This window comes from Micropterus dolomieu, linkage group LG13, assembly GCF_021292245.1.
Source record: "Micropterus dolomieu isolate WLL.071019.BEF.003 ecotype Adirondacks linkage group LG13, ASM2129224v1, whole genome shotgun sequence".
In the NCBI taxonomy this organism is placed as follows: Eukaryota; Metazoa; Chordata; class Actinopteri; order Centrarchiformes; family Centrarchidae; genus Micropterus; species Micropterus dolomieu.
Genome location: NC_060162.1, coordinates 18,712,694 through 18,731,059, shown reverse-complemented (window position 1 = coordinate 18,731,059; position 18,366 = coordinate 18,712,694). Strand labels below are relative to the sequence as shown.

At 40.1% G+C, this 18,366-nt stretch overlaps 1 protein-coding gene across 1 annotated transcript in view; it reads left to right on the top strand.

Annotated features, from left to right (window-relative positions):
* The first annotated feature begins 371 nt into the window (after positions 1–371).
* The window catches only part of LOC123981660 (matrix metalloproteinase-17-like), a 70,505-nt gene continuing 52,510 nt past the window's right edge, over positions 372–18,366 (top strand). The window contains exon 1 of the mRNA XM_046066677.1: positions 372–898. Coding sequence (XP_045922633.1) covers positions 761–898 — 138 coding nt within the window. The 5' untranslated portion in view covers positions 372–760. The remainder of the gene's footprint in view (positions 899–18,366) is intronic.

The following is an 18,366-nucleotide window of genomic DNA, read 5'->3' as shown; positions in this document are numbered from 1 at the left end:
TCTCTTGTTTCAGCTAATATATTCTAAATTCCTTTCTTGAAACTCCTGATTGTGTTAGGCTACATGTAAATGGCTACAAATAAAATTCAGACTTCAGGTTCAAAACTGAAATTCACTCCAAGGCATGTCAAACCCACTTAACACCAAATAATTTCTTATATAAGAACAGAGAAACACTGACAAATTGTGTTTTCTGTATTTGGTCTCAACCCTTGAGACTCTCAAATTACGCACGGTGCGCGTCATGAATTCAGTAGTGTCCAAGTGGGCTAAAAAGGCGCCGATCTCCCCTCCTCTCTCCCTCCCTCCCCGCTCTCCCTAAATCCTTCGGGCCAAATACTCACTCTCACTGTGTGTGCGTCAACGAGCGGTCTCCGCTGCTGCTTGGGACAAAAACCGCACGCAGCTCCTTTCATTTCCCAGCGCTCGAGACTGCGCGATCAGGAGGGGAGCTCGCGCTTCTTGCTGCAGGGATATCACATCTGATGGACTTGATATAGGACAAGTGTACACCTTTTTTTAATCTCTATCTGATTATGACCACGTAGGTGATAGTTACAAGTGCCGTTTTGTGGAAAACAAACTTGTAAAAACGTCCTTACCGCTACCGGGTTTAATGTGTTTTATGTGCTTGCGCTCAACAGTGAGGTAGACTTATGCGGGCTAATTTTACTGGAGCGTCGGCGTGTGATTTATCCCGTGGATGCGGCTGTAGGGGTCGGTGTCTGAGCCCCGCAGGATCAGCCTGTCATAGGGCATCATGATTTCTGTTCACACGTGGATGAGGAATATTTCTCCGGAGATGCTGCTGCTGCTGCTGCTGCTGCCGATTTTGTGGTTTTTACCTCTGACTGGAGCGGCTCCGTCTCTGACTACCGAGCAGCTGGACATGGGGGTGGTAAGTTTTGTACCTTTTCTACATGGGGGGTAGGAAGTTTTGCTACTTACTGCCACTTTTGGACGTGGGGTGGGTGGGAAGTTTCCCTACTTTATACCACCACTGAATATATAGTGGTGTGTTTCTCTGCCATACCCCTCTCTTAGAACAGGCAGTTTACCCTACTTTTGGATATCGTAGGCAAATCCTGTCCTCTGCATACTTGACCTGAATATTAACATCTCCCAGCCGTCCAATGCACGAGGCAGCTTGGATGTGATGGAAAATAAAATAGGATCATGTTCTCCAAAGCGGTAATCCGGATCCCAGCAATGGCTAGCAATAAATAAATGTAAATGTATTTGCCTTGGCGGAATATCGACCTCCTCCGCACACAGCATGCTGACATAGTATATACGCTGCACTGATGAATGGCAGATGGGACTCACTTCCAGCACAGTGACAAACCAACCCATAAGATGTTATTGGCTATTACCTTTTCTCAGTCATGCCTCTGAAAGACTGCTCGAAAATGTCATCTGATGTCAAGTTTAAACAATAACATGGGTTAAAAGTATGGTTGTTTAAATGGAGATGTGAGGGAAAGAAGGGAAAATAACCTGCTGAAGCAATTAAACAAGACAGGCTATTTTTGAATTTTATTTCATTTGAATGACTAGTTATTAACATACAAATGATGTGAACTGTGAATTAATACGTTTTTAGAGGGTAGGGTAGAAAATGATAGTTGTGAAAATATGGAATAAATCAATAAGTCTCTACAATTAGTTTTGTCAGTGGATGCTTTATGATGAGTCAAACCCCTTTCCTTTCAATGAACTATATCTCAGCAAATTAAAGTAATTATCTGATTATATCTGATATTTTCATCAATAGGTAAGATATACTTCTGTGTTATATTTGGAGCACCTGCAGATAAAACAGTATCTGTTAATTGAGACTACATCCTAATTAACTGTTAACTTTAATTGCTCTGATATCAACATAGATTTCTCTTTGTTTCTCCACATTTGCTACCGAGCATCAGTCTTCCAAAACAAACTCACATCTCAAAACATTGATGCACTCATGTTAAACTGCTGCCTCTTCAGTATCTCTTCAGTGCCATTGCTTGTCTATTTCTGCAGGGGGGGGGGGGGGGGGGGGGGGGGTACAGAAGCATGCGGATGAACCCTGTTATAAAAGATATTGCTGAGGTTTTTCTGTTGCTTGACCACCTCCTTGTGGATGTGTGCTGCTGGGAGACAGACATTCACCTTTTTGGTCTTTGATACTCTTAGCTACAGAATTGTCCCTCAACTCCACAAGTTTGTCGAGGACAGTCTCATGGTGTTGTGTAGAAGTACAGCTAGTTGCTTTAGTCATTTTGGAGATTGAACATGTTGGGTGGTTGGATGCGAATGATCTGGTGTTTGGTCGGGCAATCCCTAAAGCTGCCTTAAAACTATATAATCCCTTATCACACTATGTTTGAGTGTCTGGGCAAACACTTCGCTTCATACTCATCCAGTAGAAACAGAGCAACGCAGGCTTCGCTGCACTTTCTCACAAGTGCACCATTCATTGCTGTTTTGGTCCAGGTTTGGTTCATCAACTAATGAGGAATCTATCAGTGTTTATTGCTTGTGAGGTATTCAACTCTTCTCATTAGTCTATACATGTTCTTCGGCTCGCCATTCATTTCATGCTGTACAACTGGTTTGTTTGAGCTCCTGTGCTGGGGAGCAGCTGCACACAGTTTTTTAAAATTTTTTATGAACCTACAAACCAAAACAATGAGTTGAAAACGGCTTACACCTGCAGAGTGCTGAATCCGTATTTTCAATAAAATTGGCAGCACATACAAACCTTCACATTACTGGAAAATATATCCAAAAGATTGCTTAATGCTGGTTTAAGTTTTGAGGATTTCTATTCTTGGTTTAATACAGCTCTAATTAGAAGTTATTGTCTTGTTAATGTTAATTCAGACAATAGTCGTAGTGTATAACATGTGAGTGTTTGACTTGTTTTCATCCTCTCCGCAAATGGGATCATACACCTGAGTGTGATAACTGGTCATCTCAACAAAGGCTGGTACAGATTTCTCTCAGGCTGTTGGTGTCGTGTGGAATGAAGGGAGCTGGATGTACAGATGGGCACCCGTCCACAGACACTCTCCCCCCCTTTGACTGGCTGATTGACTTTTAAATAAGACTTCTCCTGCGTTGATGAAAATGCTCTCAGCTGTTGAGAGCAGGTGCATAATTGGTTGTTGAGGCTATGAGTGGGTTCTCCTTTTGTGTGTGCCCAGTTGTGTTCAATGGCTTTACATTTGGGACGTGGTCCACAAAAACAGCCATCTACCCACAGAACCGTGTCCTGATCTCCAGCTCTACTACTCCCCAGTCCCATTACACTTCAGAGCCACTGTGCTGCATCACTTGGCATTTAGTCGAGCTTGGGCGCTGAAAGGATCAGTCTCTCTTTGCAACTGCCTTACACTGTGGCCATAATTAACTGAACCACAAATTTAAGCACAGCTCTGAGGCATCCAGTGTCTAGTTTTGCTGTTATCTAGCCCAATAGATCACTGCACAGCACCAATTTGCAATTTCAGCATTTTAGGGAACTGCTACATAACAGCTATAATGTAATCTGCAGTATGTTTTACGCTCATCATATCATTTTACTCCTGATGGCTGTTTTCGGCACTGGTACAGAATGACTGAGCTCCTTAGGGGATTATTTGCCTTCGGAATCACCACTGTACATGCTATATGTTAGCTATCTGTCATATGACTGAGGTGACCAGATTAGCTGCTGATATATGAACCTTAATTGTAGAAACTGACCTTGCAGAATGTCTGTGTCTTATTCAATGAGGAACATTTAATTTCTTACATTACATGTAAAACCAAACGAGTGTGTGGCGGATGCCCGATGGGACAACCGCACCCTGCCAGTCTGCTTCTAATTCTCATTTTGCTTTATAATTTCTTCAATGAGAATAACATCTGGTCTTGTGTCTGCTGAATAGAAGAGAAGGAGAAAAAAAAGCCTGGTAGACGCCACCTACTTCCACCACTCTCCCTCCTGCTAGGCCTCATAATACTGAGTCCTCATGCAACTAGCCTGCCTGGCACCATCACAGCCACCCTCATTAGCGCTCCCTTTGCCTCTCATGAGTGCACATTTCACCAGTATCATATTCTGTCCCCTCAGTCTCTCAGTCTCCTTCCTTCAATTTTCTTCTTCCAATCCAGATAGGAAGCTTTCTTCCTACCAGCACACCATGGTTCTTCTGATTACATCCAGAGGCTCAGGGGCTCAAAGAGAAAACTGAATGCGGTGACATTCGAGGGAAAGTACGATGGAGGAATTGTTGAGCTGAAATAAGTAATCAACCAGACAGGATCAAGAAAGGAAATCACATATGAAATGAAACACAAGAGAATACCTCTTCTAAAGAGTGGCAGATATAAAGTTGGAAATGTTTTATCTTGAATGTATCAGTTAATTATTTAGTGAGAAATTCCACTTTTTGGTGTTATACCTGTAAGATATTCTTGTCATTGTCTTAAACAGCTGTGGTGTGACTGCAGATAAGTAAAAACGCACACAAAGCCGGTTAACTGGTATTTCTCTTCATTGCAGCGTCATGCTGGGCTATTAGGGCTACTTTTAGCACCGCTGTCCCACTTGCATCAGGCTGTGTGACCTTTCTGTCTGTGGCACTGTATCATGGGGCTTATTTCCAGGGCAAGGTCACTTTTTTCAGGGATGTCAAGTAGGAGATGACTACACAGCAGGATAGAATAGATCATTGTGTGATGATTGACAGAGAGCACAAGAGACAATTCAGCATGTAATAAATAGCACATTCTCAGCTTCTCAGGAAGAGGGAGACACTGTGGAAACCAACCAGTCCTTCAGTCCGCTGCTATCCAATCTGTCATCGCAGCTTTGCTAAGTGTAAAAGTTCTCCAGGGAGTTGCATGGTCCTGGGGAGCTTGTCAGAGTTTATAATATCCTTAGAGGCCATTTCAACAAGGATCTTAAAGGCCCTGACACTTTTTTGGCTGCCACCGAGGTATGGCAGTGTGGGACTGATGTGCGGCAGCTGCAGCACTTCTGCTTGAAGTTTTTAAGTCAGTTACAACACCAGATACATTTGGGTGGATATATGACTTAGCGTTGACACTACAGACAGGAAAGACTGCTGGCTAAATAGAACACTGCACAAGTAGCAGGAAAACACTGCATGTATGAATCCAACTGACCTGGTGTTGGAAATGTACACCATCTGGAGGAATTCAACGGTTACAAGGACATTTTAGTGGGAAAATTCAGTGTAACGATACAAAATCTCAACACAGTGCAGGCCTGTAGCAGTGCTTAGATGCAGAGGGTTCTTAATGTAGCAGGGCTCAGGACTTCAACTCCCTCGTCACTCAGGCTCAGGATAGTGTCCTTGGGCAAATGAAACATGGCTCTTAGTTGTGTGTTAGCCTGAGGGTCTGGAGGCTACATTTTAAGCCTTCAAATAAGTCATGGCCTTAAAATACACTACAGACCAGTCAAATATATCTTTATGAAACCAGATCCTGGTGCTCTTGGGAAATATGTTCATGTATTGGATGTGCATTTCAGAGTAATATACAAAGAAACTAATTAATTCTCTACTGCTATGACTCAAGAACTCTAGGTTGCATCTAAAAGAAAAGTGTGCATATCTAAAATGTCTATCTGTAGTCACAACACAGTATAGATCTACCCAGGCTATTTTTGCTTGACTTTACAGTAGTGATGGGTTTAATATTGTGGGCAAATGAGTGCTGTTTTCCACAACAGAGCTGCACGCGATAGTCGTTTTCCATTGGCTTGAAGTGACTTCATTACTCGAGAAGGCCCGCTCCACGGCTCCCCATATAGAAAACCTCAAATCAAATCCATGTGGACAGTTCTATTTTAACCCGAGGAGCCCCGCCTCTCCTTCTTGTCTTTGACCAGATCAAGGTTTTGGTTGCCATTGCTATTCAAAGGACTGACCAGATCTTGTAATTACAGTGGTTTCTGGTGTTGTGCTAGCTCACATGCTGAAGCCTAAAATAATCTATAGCCCTGCCAACCGAACTGCCAACAGACTGCTTTAATAGCATGATCAAGAAAACCCGAAAGCAACAACAAAGCAACTCTGAAATTGCTTGCAGAAATTGGCAGAATTATAATAATATGTGGTTTTGTGTGTGTGTGTGTGCATGTCAGTTTCTTCTTGTTTGCTGCTGTAAAATGTTGTGTATGCATGATTGTGTGTGTTTGTGTGTGTGTGTGCGCTACTGCCACACTGGTGACCTCATAGCTTGTCTCTTATTTGCATTTGTTATTTCACGTAATAGTGGAGCGTATGGTTGCAAAAAGGGAATGGATGAGGGTGATTGCTTATCATATGTGGAGTCAACTTCATGATCCCATTTCTCTGAAGGTCTAAGAGAAATGAAGAGAATTAGATAGGAGAGGGATGAAGACCAAGAGAGATTGAGTGGGTGGCAAAGATAAGCTACGCCTCCATCCAACTATCACTGGCAATTAGGCCCACTTTTTTTTAGTCCAGTGTTGATACTCAACTTCCTATCAAGTGAATATAATGAGCCGCTAACAGTCTGCTGAATTTCAAGTGTTACTCATATTTGTGTGAATTGCAGTCTGGGCTAGGCTTAAACTTGCAGTTGGGTTAATGTTAAGAATAGGGCCAGGTTCTAGTTTAAAAATAGAGTTAAGCACATATAGCAAGCGCGCACATGCATGTGTGTGTATTTTTGCATGTGCATGCTTACAGTATATGTGCCAGTTGCCAGCATGCCACAGCTAACATTAGAAAGACATTGTCTTCTTTGTAAGGATCACTATAGTAACACATGGTGGCTATATTATGATTTTCATGTGGGCTTTATGACCTGTATACAAGGGCCAACCATAAGTACATGCTAATGTATGTATTCTCTCCCACAGCTTTGAACCTTGAAAGGCAGTTACAATGATGGATACCACCTCCAATACCTTTACATGACTGTAAAGTAAGATTTACAGTTTCTGAACTATAGATTGTTGTTATTAAAGTCAACCTACACGTTAGAAGAATAATATACTATTGTTTGATGTATGCAGTCCCTGGTTTCTGTAAAGTGGTTTTTAATGACATTTTCCATATCCTTGAAGGTCACAGAGATTAAAATCAATCTATGTGTGCTATTGATTAACTGATAGATTGAGGCTTTGACAGGAAAACAGTTATCTAACGGTGAGTGACCTTTCTTTGTGATGTTGTGATTCTAAGACAGTTATCAAGGAGACATTTGTTCACATGAAAATGATTTTGTGTACTTGGCTCCCATAGAGAAGCAATCTTGGAATACACGCAAGGGTATTTAAAGTTGAGCACAAACATTTGTGCATTCTGAAATGTGCCCAAATACATACGCAGAGGCACATGCAGTTAAACACACTGACTGTAAACAACAAATTGAAGGTTGATTCTGTGATAGTTAAAATCTGTCAGGTGTGTGTATGTTTCGTGTAACTTTATAGCCTTCTCCCTTGTCCTCACTTGTGGGACACTGGACAAGCTTTATTCAGTCCTTGTGTCTGTGGGCTTTGGCTGGGTGCCATGCCACACTGCCGCCCACAGAGAGAAGAACTTCAAAGAAGGTTTGGGAGCTTTTTCCCCTCAGTGGAGCAACTAAAACTTATTCCTGTTAAATTAAGCTCCAGTTACAGGGGGATGTTCTAATTGGCTCCATCAGTTTGTTTATCTTATGGCTGACATTTGTTAAGTCCTTAAGTCTCCTTCCCATCCCCTTCTATCCTTATATCATCCCTCACTCCGTTATTCAGTCACAGAAATCTCCATCTATCCATCCACACTTCTATTTATGATTCATGATTTTGTCTATAGACACTTTTTTGATAAATGTTTGTGCACATACAGTATTTACTGGGTTGTATGTTTGTGCCAGTCTTTCGTACTCTCTGAAGGCTTTGTTGGATTTGCTGCAGGAGTTGTGACTTGCGGTCATATACTCCCTGCCAGATATCTAACTGAAATATACCCATGTCTAAAAAATGCAGAGCTGATAGGACTTTAACAATTTGGGTGAGTTGCTGCTGGCACAGATGAGGCAAATTTTACCCATGGCAAACAAAATCTTCTGATGAGCCAGGGAATAGAGTCAGGAAAGAGCTCCCTGCGGCCCCTGAAAAAAAACTTTTTTTTAAATCTTGTTCAAATTTTCAATATGCTTTGAAACACAAGCACACAAAACACACAAAAAGGTTTGGTGGGGAAATGCACAATTTACTCATAAAACTGTGCTTACACAAGCTTGATAAATGAGGCCCTACTGTATTTCAGAGCATGGAATCGTGTTTGTGTTCAGTGTCCTGCGTCAAGCTAATTTCTCCCAATAACCTGGTTTCTGTTCTGCATGGAGCTGTAGTGTCTCATTTTCTCTTCTCTTCTTTCATATCCAACCTCTTTCTTTCTTTCAACCTCTTTCTACCTCTCTTCTTTTTCTTGTTTTCTGTTCTCCAATTTCTGCACTACTTTGTGCAACCTGTTTATTCTTTCTTTTCCCTCTCTATGTTTCTTTCTTTGTCTGCCCTCTCTCTCCCTATCTCTCTGTGTGTCATTTCCTCTTTGTATTCTTGTCTCTTTTCCGTCTCTCTACCTCTTTCTCTTAACATCTCTGTCTCTCCACCTTCCTCCTAGCTGCCTCCAGGAACAGACAGGAGTTGAGCCTCAGCTTTCGGTACAACCAGCTGTTCCTAAACCAGGGATTAGATGATTCACTTACAGTCACATCTTAATTCCTGTTGTCACGCTCTCACGCACACAAATATGCAAATTAGGACAGATTTTCCTCCCAAATGTCTCGGAAATGACATTCACACCTTGAACTGAATGGAAACTGGGTGTCAGAATAAGCACATCCATCAAAAATGCACTGTATCCTTTCAACAAGTTAGACTTGTGTCCCATTATATACACATTGTATCTGCAGAAGAGCAAAATATTTCCTGAAGTGAAGTGATTGAGTGTTTCAGCAGGGTGGCGCATGTGCCATCTGCTTGCAACATAGTGTGCTAGAATCTAACTGATGACTTTTATTATATGCCATCCCTTTTCTCTGTTGTCTGTTGTCTCTTTCCTGCTCACTGCATACAATCTGGGGAAATAGTTAAATTATAACACATCTAAATAGAAAGTAAAGTCTAATGGAATACATCAGTGGAACAAAACCAGCCTCTAAACATTTCCATGACTTCTTGTTTCCTTGTCGGCCCGAAACAGCAGTGAATTTCCTGTTTGGATTGGGACTGTAAAACTTTATTATTTTTAATCTCTTTTAGTATATTAAAAGCTAAAGATTTATAGGCTTATATTTGAAACTTTATGTTGAGATGGTTTGCAGCGGAACCCCTCCTAAGAAAGACTGTAATGGAACTAACTTCTCACTAAAAAGCACATCAAGTGTTCATTCCTTCCACATTGTTGGTGATTATTTGTTCTTTGGTGTCCACTCATAATTGGACACAAGAGATTGTATAGCCTATATACTGGGTTCTTTCTGAAGCCTAGTTGTTACGGAAGCTTTGTCACATATCGGTTAAGCAGAGGCAGTGTCATTGTGGATCCACTGGAAATATTATATAATATATGCACAAATAGTGCTAAATATATCAACTGAGCCGGATAATGTGAGGTAGAAAGAAAGAACGTGGTGGCAGGGAATGTAGATCCATTTTCACTAAATGGTTTAAACTGGATTCAGCCAGATTTCATGCCCCCATGCATCCAAAAGTTATATTTCCTGCTGCAACAAGAAATTGATCACTGATGATCACTGGATTTTCACTGCTCATTACAATGAGAGGTCCTCCTGCAAAGAGGACAACTCAAAATATGCTTCTGGTAATAGAAGGTGAAGAGGGAAATGTAGAGACGGAACACAAAAGAGAGCTATGAACTCTACACACTCATACATAATGTACTAATAAAAAACTGTTTTGTCTCATTGCCAGTTGACTATTTGAAAACACCCGTTAAAGTCATTAATTGACAAGTCTTCAACCATCATACAAACTACCTTTCCATATTAGTCAAACTGATAGATTCTCTCTTCATGTTACAGCAAGTTAATGATTTTAAAATCAGCACATATAATTTCAATAAATGAGTCAATAGGCAGTAGACAAAAGCAATAAGGGAAGGGAATCAAATGCAAGTCTTCTTCTGCCGAAACTATCCAGGAGATAACCAAGAATTTAAGATCATAAAAGTAACATTAGGAGTTGAGGGATCTACTTTAACAACACAGATGAATGTTCAAGACTCCTGCCAAGAGGCTTACTGGGTATAAATGGTCTTACATCTTACAATGTTTTGCAGACATATTGTAATGCAGAATGAGATTTATTAGATAGATAATTGTATTTTTTGTCTGATCTGTGCACGTTAAGTGGGTAACTGATCAATTTTGTCACATGTGTCACTCTACAGTGGGGTTATGATGAAGCTCAAGGGCTGACATACGTGTGTTGCTACTGTCGCTACGGAAATCAGAGATGGTTGAGAACTGTTCGAGTTTGGGACATTTCTCTGTAAATGTTATTTATTTTGAGTCTGCACTAAATAACTTTGTTGAGCATGCTGGTTTGCCCTTTTTTTAGGTGAGATTTTGGTCTTGGTCACCAAAACAACACTCACAAAATTGGCCAATGATCTTCTACATATGACGTGATGATGTAATTTCAGTGGTCTTGCCTGCTGAGTGCAGCTTTTGATACACAAGGTACTACTATATATAGATATATGCTGCTTTTCTATTGTGTGTCATAAAGGGTCTGTTCTTTGCTCATTACAATTATTTAGCTATATTCTCTCAATAAAACAATCCACAACTTTGGCAGTCATTTTGTTACACTAATGAATTTGCTGATTGACACAAAGGACTAATCCAAATTAGAAATACATACTTATCTTAATTTAAAACAGCAAACTTCCCTAAACCAAAAGTCCAAAGACATGCAGGCTAGGTGTCTCCAAAATTGTACTTAAGTGTGCATGTGAGTGTGAGTGGTTGTTCGTCTATGTGTGGCCCCGCAATGGACTGGCGACCTGTCCAGGGTGTCCACCTTTTGCGCGATGGCAGCTGGGATTGGCTCCAGCCCCCCGCGACCCTGTACACAGGATAAGCGGCTGGCGATGGAAGGATGGATATTATTTATATTACAGGCAATAAATGGAAAAAAATTAATGGAGCTCCACTTTAAACCATTTTTTAAAAACTATTTTCTAATTGTTTTTAAAAACAATGCATGGAAACATAGAAAGAAGGTCGAGAGGTGATATTCGGTTTAAAGCAGTGAGAAGAAAGGTGAGGGAAATGTATCAGAGTAGACGACTGATTTCTGGGCCTGGATTCATTCTCGCTCTTTTACCGCCTGGCAATCCAGCCTTAATTTTCTGTTTGATTAAATGTGTCATTCAGGCTACATGTCACCTCCAATTTCCCTCTCTTTCTATCCACCTATATTCTCCCTCTTTGATCTGATCTGTTTGCACAAATGAGATGAAATCCTCCATTCCTTTAGTAAATTGTGTTTACACTCTGGAGATGCCATTGGAATGGTTTCAGGAGCCTCTCAGTCAAACACACTTAAGCATGCTTTCATTCCTTGGATCCTACATGATCCCAGTGTAATACTTTGAGTAAACCTATCTCTCTCAGAATAAGCTGGTCATTTAAAATGCGAAGCTGCTATAACTGCTTTGAATAATGATAGCATCTCTAGCCGACACCCATGGATGTTGTGATAACATTTGGTAGAGAGAGAAATCTCCTCAGCGGAGCGCAACATTAGAAGCAGAGGATTGCTTGATGTTAGACATTTACATCTTTGTGATGTGTTTATTGGCTTATATGACATTGAGTTGAGGCTTTGCTGTCTGTGTAGTCAAAGCTCTTTTGTTTTAATAGAAAAATATTAATTTTGGCGACTTTTGTTTCAGGACTTACCTTTATCTGCATTCAGAGATCTTACCACATACATCATGATACTAACTACCTTCTGCTGGTCAGTAGTGAAGTTAAGAATGTAATAATCTTGAACAAGGAAATAAGGAGCAAATAGAGAGAAATCAGAAATCTTTAGCAATGTAAATACAGAAATAAATTAAGTTTTCAACTATTGAGCTTTTCTTTTGCTGTTAAAATTTTTCTTTATGTGCTCCTCATCGTGATATTTCATGAAAGTAGTTGGGTCGGAGAAATCATGATATGCTTTTGACTCCTTTGCACCCAGTAATGTGTAAAAGACACACAATAAACAGAACTGATGTATCTTGTGAGCCTAGCAACATTGAAGGTTACAAACCAACCATTGTGCAACACTCTCTTAATGTAACATGCTCATTCTGCAATGCAGGGACCGATACTGCAGTTCCCTGAATAAGAAAAAAAATCATCTTATATTTAGGCCAACATGCTAGTAAACTGGTCAGTAGTTTCTGATGGCTCTGACTGTTAATTAGAATAGTCTCAAGCCCCACGTTGTCACACGCATACGATCTTCACTGCTGTCCACAGCAGACCAAAACAATCCATTGTGAAATTCATTGCAGCACAATATAGAGATTTATAAAGACAGCTTGATGTCATTCTGTCATTTTACAGGCAGCATGTGCACAGTTTCTTGAAAGACTTGAATAGGCATTTTTTATTAATACATCTTGACATGACACAATAGGAAAAGAACAGGTGTAAATAATACAATTCCTGATGGCTGAATTTGATGTAGCTGCTTCAGTTTCAGAGTCTTTGTGTTGTGCATGCTGTCTCACTGTCATACTGTCATGATACAGCACATTTTGGGAATCTGTTGTAGTAGTTGTTGAAGTTCTTGTCTCTCAAGCGTGAACTCCTCCTGACTTGTTTCCCAAGACAATAATAACAAACATGAAGAATGCAGATGAGTAAAATTGAGGACATATTGTGTTAAAATGAATGTTTAGTCAGTTGATTATTTTGCAAGCTCCAGTTTGCCATAAACAGTTCAAGAGGCTGTCAAGTGAAATATACATAAAAAGGTAAAGTCTTTGTATTTAATGGTCAAAATCTAAATTAGTAGCTGCAAGTCCATATCTGTTTGCATTCTTTCTGGCTCTTTTAGTTCTTTCCCACCCAAGATGCAATGGAAAGCTTAATTAAATTTTTTTTAATTCTAGCACGGCTTCAAAACCTTAAAAGTCAAGGCGGTCGGCCACAGGTCTGACCTTATGCTCGACGTAGTAAGGAACAATGTCAACACAATAATGGACTGTGCTACTTTGTGACCCTTTGAGAGTTACTGAGGTCGCAAGGTTAAATGCCTCCCAGTGACTAATTTCCTGTCAGTGAGGATGAAGATGAAGGGACTTTGCAGCTGTTCATAAGGGCTAAACAGGGAGGTATTGTGGGGCAGAGGAAGGCCACATGCATGGGGGCAACCTTTGAGAGATGGTACTGTGGGAATACCATGGTTACAACATTCATTTTGTGTGTGTGTGTGTGTGTGTGTGTGTGTGTCTGTGTGCCAGCTGACAGACCAAAACAGGATGTGACAGGTAATGATGAAATAATGAGAAGTGTGAGAATGATACTACAGTCTGATTGTGTGATATTGTACAAACTGGGCAATGGTACATTAGAATATTTACTCCTCCATTTCCAAACACAAGATGCATCTATCCATCCATCGTCAACCGCTTATCCTGCGTACAGGGTCGCGGGGGGCTGGAGCCAATCCCAGCCAACATCGGGTGAAAGGCGGGGTACACCCTGGACAAGTTGCCAGTACACAAGATGCAATTGTTGCCATTTGCTGGTCAAAGTTAAACAACAGTGAATTTTGACCCGCGAGTCTGCCAGAGCCAACCAGACCTCACACTGAAACAGGAAACTCCTACTTCAATTTGACAGTTGCAGGGTATCAGTTACAGTGAATGAGAGGTGAGTGAATGTTTGGAGAGGCTGTTGCAAGTGTGAAAGGGCCTTAGGAGGAGTTACAATAAAGTTGGTAGGAAGACAATGTGGCGCAAGCCTTTTCATGTGGTACCCAGGTCCCTATGAAATTACTTTGAATTCTTTCCAGAGACTGTGCAATTTTATCCCAAATTCCGTGTTTTCTGTTGAAATTTTTCTGAATTCTGTGTTGTACTAATCAGAAAAGAGTTGAAAAATTGCACAATTCAATAATAAAATATATCAAAATGTTATCAGTATCAATGAATTTAATGTATCATGCAAATATGCATATAGAAATATTCAAATGTATGTGCAATAATTTATGGGGACAATTTACAATAAATGAATTGCAGCAGTAGAGTATTATTGTTGCAATACATGTACTGTGAATTGTCCCCTATTAAACAGATTATTTCTAGACTACTGACAGTTCTTCCCACGGATCGTCTATAGGACACCCTCCATGTTATGCTGCTCGAACACATCGTAATAAGTGGGTCCGACCGAGCCTACTGTCACGTGCGTAACGTTCCGCCTTTTTTACAAAGCTGGACGAGAAACAGACACAGCTTTTTTTACATTTCTAATGGAATCTCTGACTCCGCAGGACAGCCACAAAGTCTTAAACGAGCTTGTGTCTTGCATCTTTCCATGTGGTTGCACTTTTAAGAGTTGTTGAAGGGTTGAAGCTCTTGCTAGCACACCGACTTTCTTCGATTTGACAGGACAGTGTGTGTGTGTGTGCGTGTGCGAGTCCCGCCCTCGGTGAAACACTGGTAACAGAGAGCACAGAGAGGACAGAAGCAGTGCCTGTGAAAGACATTGATACAAAGCAGCATAGTTCTTTCTGTTTGGTTGGCTTAAGTTTTATGAAAAGAAACATTTATAATGCCAGCGAAAACCCACATTTTTATACATTTAATCCACATTTTGGCTGATTTCTAGATATTGTGTGTTTTACAGTTGATCCATTTTTATTATCAAATTCCACGATTCCGTCTGTGTTTTCTGAATCACGAAAATCATTGGGCCCTAGGTACTGAAGTACATTCACACTAATTGAGTAAATCTTGCTGTTTACATTTTAAATTGATTTGCATCCACACTAGGATTTCTAGGTTTTCCATGCACACTGAAGCGAAACAAGAAAAATGTCAACATTTCTTTTTTGGCATACCTACTTTTCTGTTAGCAGACATCTGGTAAGGAGTGGGACAGACAGCCTTAAAATCCTGAACTGAAATTAAATAGCATTTTTTTTGCATTCTGACGCAAATATATCAGCTCTGTAAATGTTTAAAAAAATGATTTAAAATAAAAAAAAATTCTTTTTTTTGCATTAATTTGACGGTATACTGTTAGCTAATTAGCTTCTTAGCTGCTGCATATTGAACAGTGTGTATACTTCTCTGCAAATATCACCTCGGTCCTTTTAGATGCTGGTTAATACTACGCCAACAACAACACACCGTCTGGACACCACAAGTTTGTGTAATTTTTCTCTCGTTCCCCTGCCAGTGTTCAGTGCCAGAGCTAAGCTTAAAAGGATGACTCAGTGTGATTTCAGGTGGACTTTAAACATCTGTTCAGATTCTCCTCTGCTCTGTGGTCACCTATATGGTGTTTTAAAGGGACGCTTCTACATTTCTGTTTCAGTTAAACAATGGAATGCCAAGCCAGCGCTATAAGATTTATCCATTGTGGAAAAGACTCGGGCCCCCCACCCCAGTTATTTTTTTTTTAAAAACTGGTTTTGGTGGGGAGTGTAAAACATTGAATACAGACAGATTTAGTCTTTGCATTAAGGAAACACGTAAAACACTGTCCTATTCTTCCTCAAATTCACTCACCCACACACTCTGTCTCAACCCTCCTGTTTCAAATGCTACACTGATCACTGATGCCTCTGCAATTCAGCAATGCTTCAAATCTGCGCCCACATTAATCAATGTCTCACATACATGAAGCTTGGCTTTCTACCTCAAATCTATTTTTTTCCCTTGGCTTGGACAGTCAGATTTGTTGCAGAACGTCAGTGAGCAGTTCTCTCACTCTGTTTGCCTTGTCCACAGCTACACATTGCTATTGAGAAATAAATGATTTAAAAGACTATTTCGTTAGGGGAAGCCTTGGTAATTTTCAAGGTCAGGCAGCGCTGCCTCCCATCCCCAACAAGCTATATACTGTACGTAAATACTATACATACAACAAACTCTAATTAGGTGAAGAAAGATGTAGGCCTACTTAATGTCACTACTAAATGCTCTGTTAGGACTATTTGTAGGCCCTGCCCTCTTTTTCTCTTTGTCTTCTTTTACTCAAAATGTTTCTTTAGCTACTCCAGACGTTACTGTATTAAAGGATTACAGGGAGCAGGGTTCAGGATTACAGAGATAAATTATCCTTCACATCCAGATACTGCAGCACATACCCTATAATACCCACTCCACGCCTCAATTATATGTGTATGTGTGAGAATGTGAAAGGCAGAATGTGTGTGCAGCATGTGTTATGTCCTTATGAGTTACTGTTTTAATATGGATCTAAATAAATTATTTGAAAGAGTGTTTGTGTAACATGTATGCATGATCTCTTGGGTCAGTGGACACGTGTGCGTGTCTGTGTGTGTGTTTTTGTGTGTGTCAAGCCTCACACCAACATTTGCGATGCTTGTGTTTGTAGAGTTGTGTCTGAAGTATAAAACAGTACAGTATTTCTCTCCGTACATTATTTCAAAATTATTTTGTGTCACAAGTCATTGGAAGACAGTAGGTGTGTGCAATATGAAAATAATGGTGTGTGTCATTTTTGTATTTTGAAATGAATAAACAGCAGCGGTCTTGTCATCATATGTAATATTTTGCAAGCTACCTTGTAAAAACACTGCTTGCTGAAAGAACTCTCATATACAGTATTAACCTCAAAAATGTTGGTTAAATTCAAGGTCGGACATCATTTATTCAGGACAAGGATCAGCCAGAAAACATGCAACGAAGGCAGAAAATGTTAAGTATATGAAATGTCTAGTTATGTATGTATGTACATGTGTGCATGTACATATTTATCATATATGTAGGTGCAAGTATGTGAATATGCATATACTGTCGGTACTGTAGTGCAGCCATTTTCTTGTTGATGGCTCGTGTAGTTTCAAAGGTGTCACCTTTCGGTCACACTTGAACTTTCAGTCCAAGGCTCATGAGCTTTTAAGGCCTTCAAAACATATTCTGGAGTATGACCTCAACTGGTACTATGGAGCAGTATGCAAAAACATAACTAGATATATCAAAAAAGGGATTGCTACCTCAGCATAAACAGTCAAATCTCTGACAGCTGACAGATTTCTATTGTCTCAGTGTAGATCATCATACCACCCAACAAAGGAACTCAACATGTCCAGAACATTCACATAGCAAGAAAAGAGCATGCATTGAAGTCAACACATTTGTTACAAAGGATGCCATGAGACAGAGAGCCGAATCTGCAGAGGTTAGATGCTTAGGAAAATTGACTGTTGTTGCAGTACATCAACAGATGAGCTTGGTTTTGGAGGCTGTCTTGTTGTACTACAGTGAAGTGCATCAGTGCGGCCCTGTTTAACACGAAGGATGCAGTGAATGATAAATGTCCGCTTATTGACAGTGATGAAAAGTGTTGTTTAGATTGATGAAATGCTGCACAGCTTCAAATGGAACAGAGCAAGGAAAGAAAACATGTGCATGTTGTTCTGCAGAGCACTGAAGGGACTCTGCATTACTAATGACATTTTTGCAAACATGACTGTAAGAATTGATGAAGGAGTAATCTTGGGGGAAAAACTGATGGGGCTATGCAGAGGATTTAAAGCCACTCAAAACGTGTTTTCACATTTTATACATTTCTCTGTAACATTAAATATTAATGACAATATAAGTCAAGTTTGGAAAACATATAATAAAGTATTACTTAAACTTAGCTTATCTGCTTCATCATGTCAGTGTGGGGGCTGGTTTGATCAGATTTGATTGACAAATACAGACATTTTTAACCAAAATTGTTCCAGAATTGGCATACAATTGTGTGTTCATGTAGGACCCCTTTACTTATAGAAGCTGTAGAAGTAAGAAGCTAATTGAAAATAATTGTTTTTGAAAATAAATGTTTTCAGGGCCTTTAAGTGAGAAATTATTGACGTTGTACTGATGTGTTGTGTGTCAACTGTGAGTACCAAAATGTACCAAAAATGTTTCTCCTGAGAAAATACTGTCATCCACAGACAGTAAACTTTATCAGTTAAAATCAATTAAACATTGACATTTCCGGACCAGTTGCCTGGCAACCAGAGCCTCAAAGAGCTTACTAGTGCTGCCCCAGAAATAGTCCGGCACATATTTATTTTGTATTCACACTTCATTTTTGTATGGACTAAACAAACAAGTTAATTAG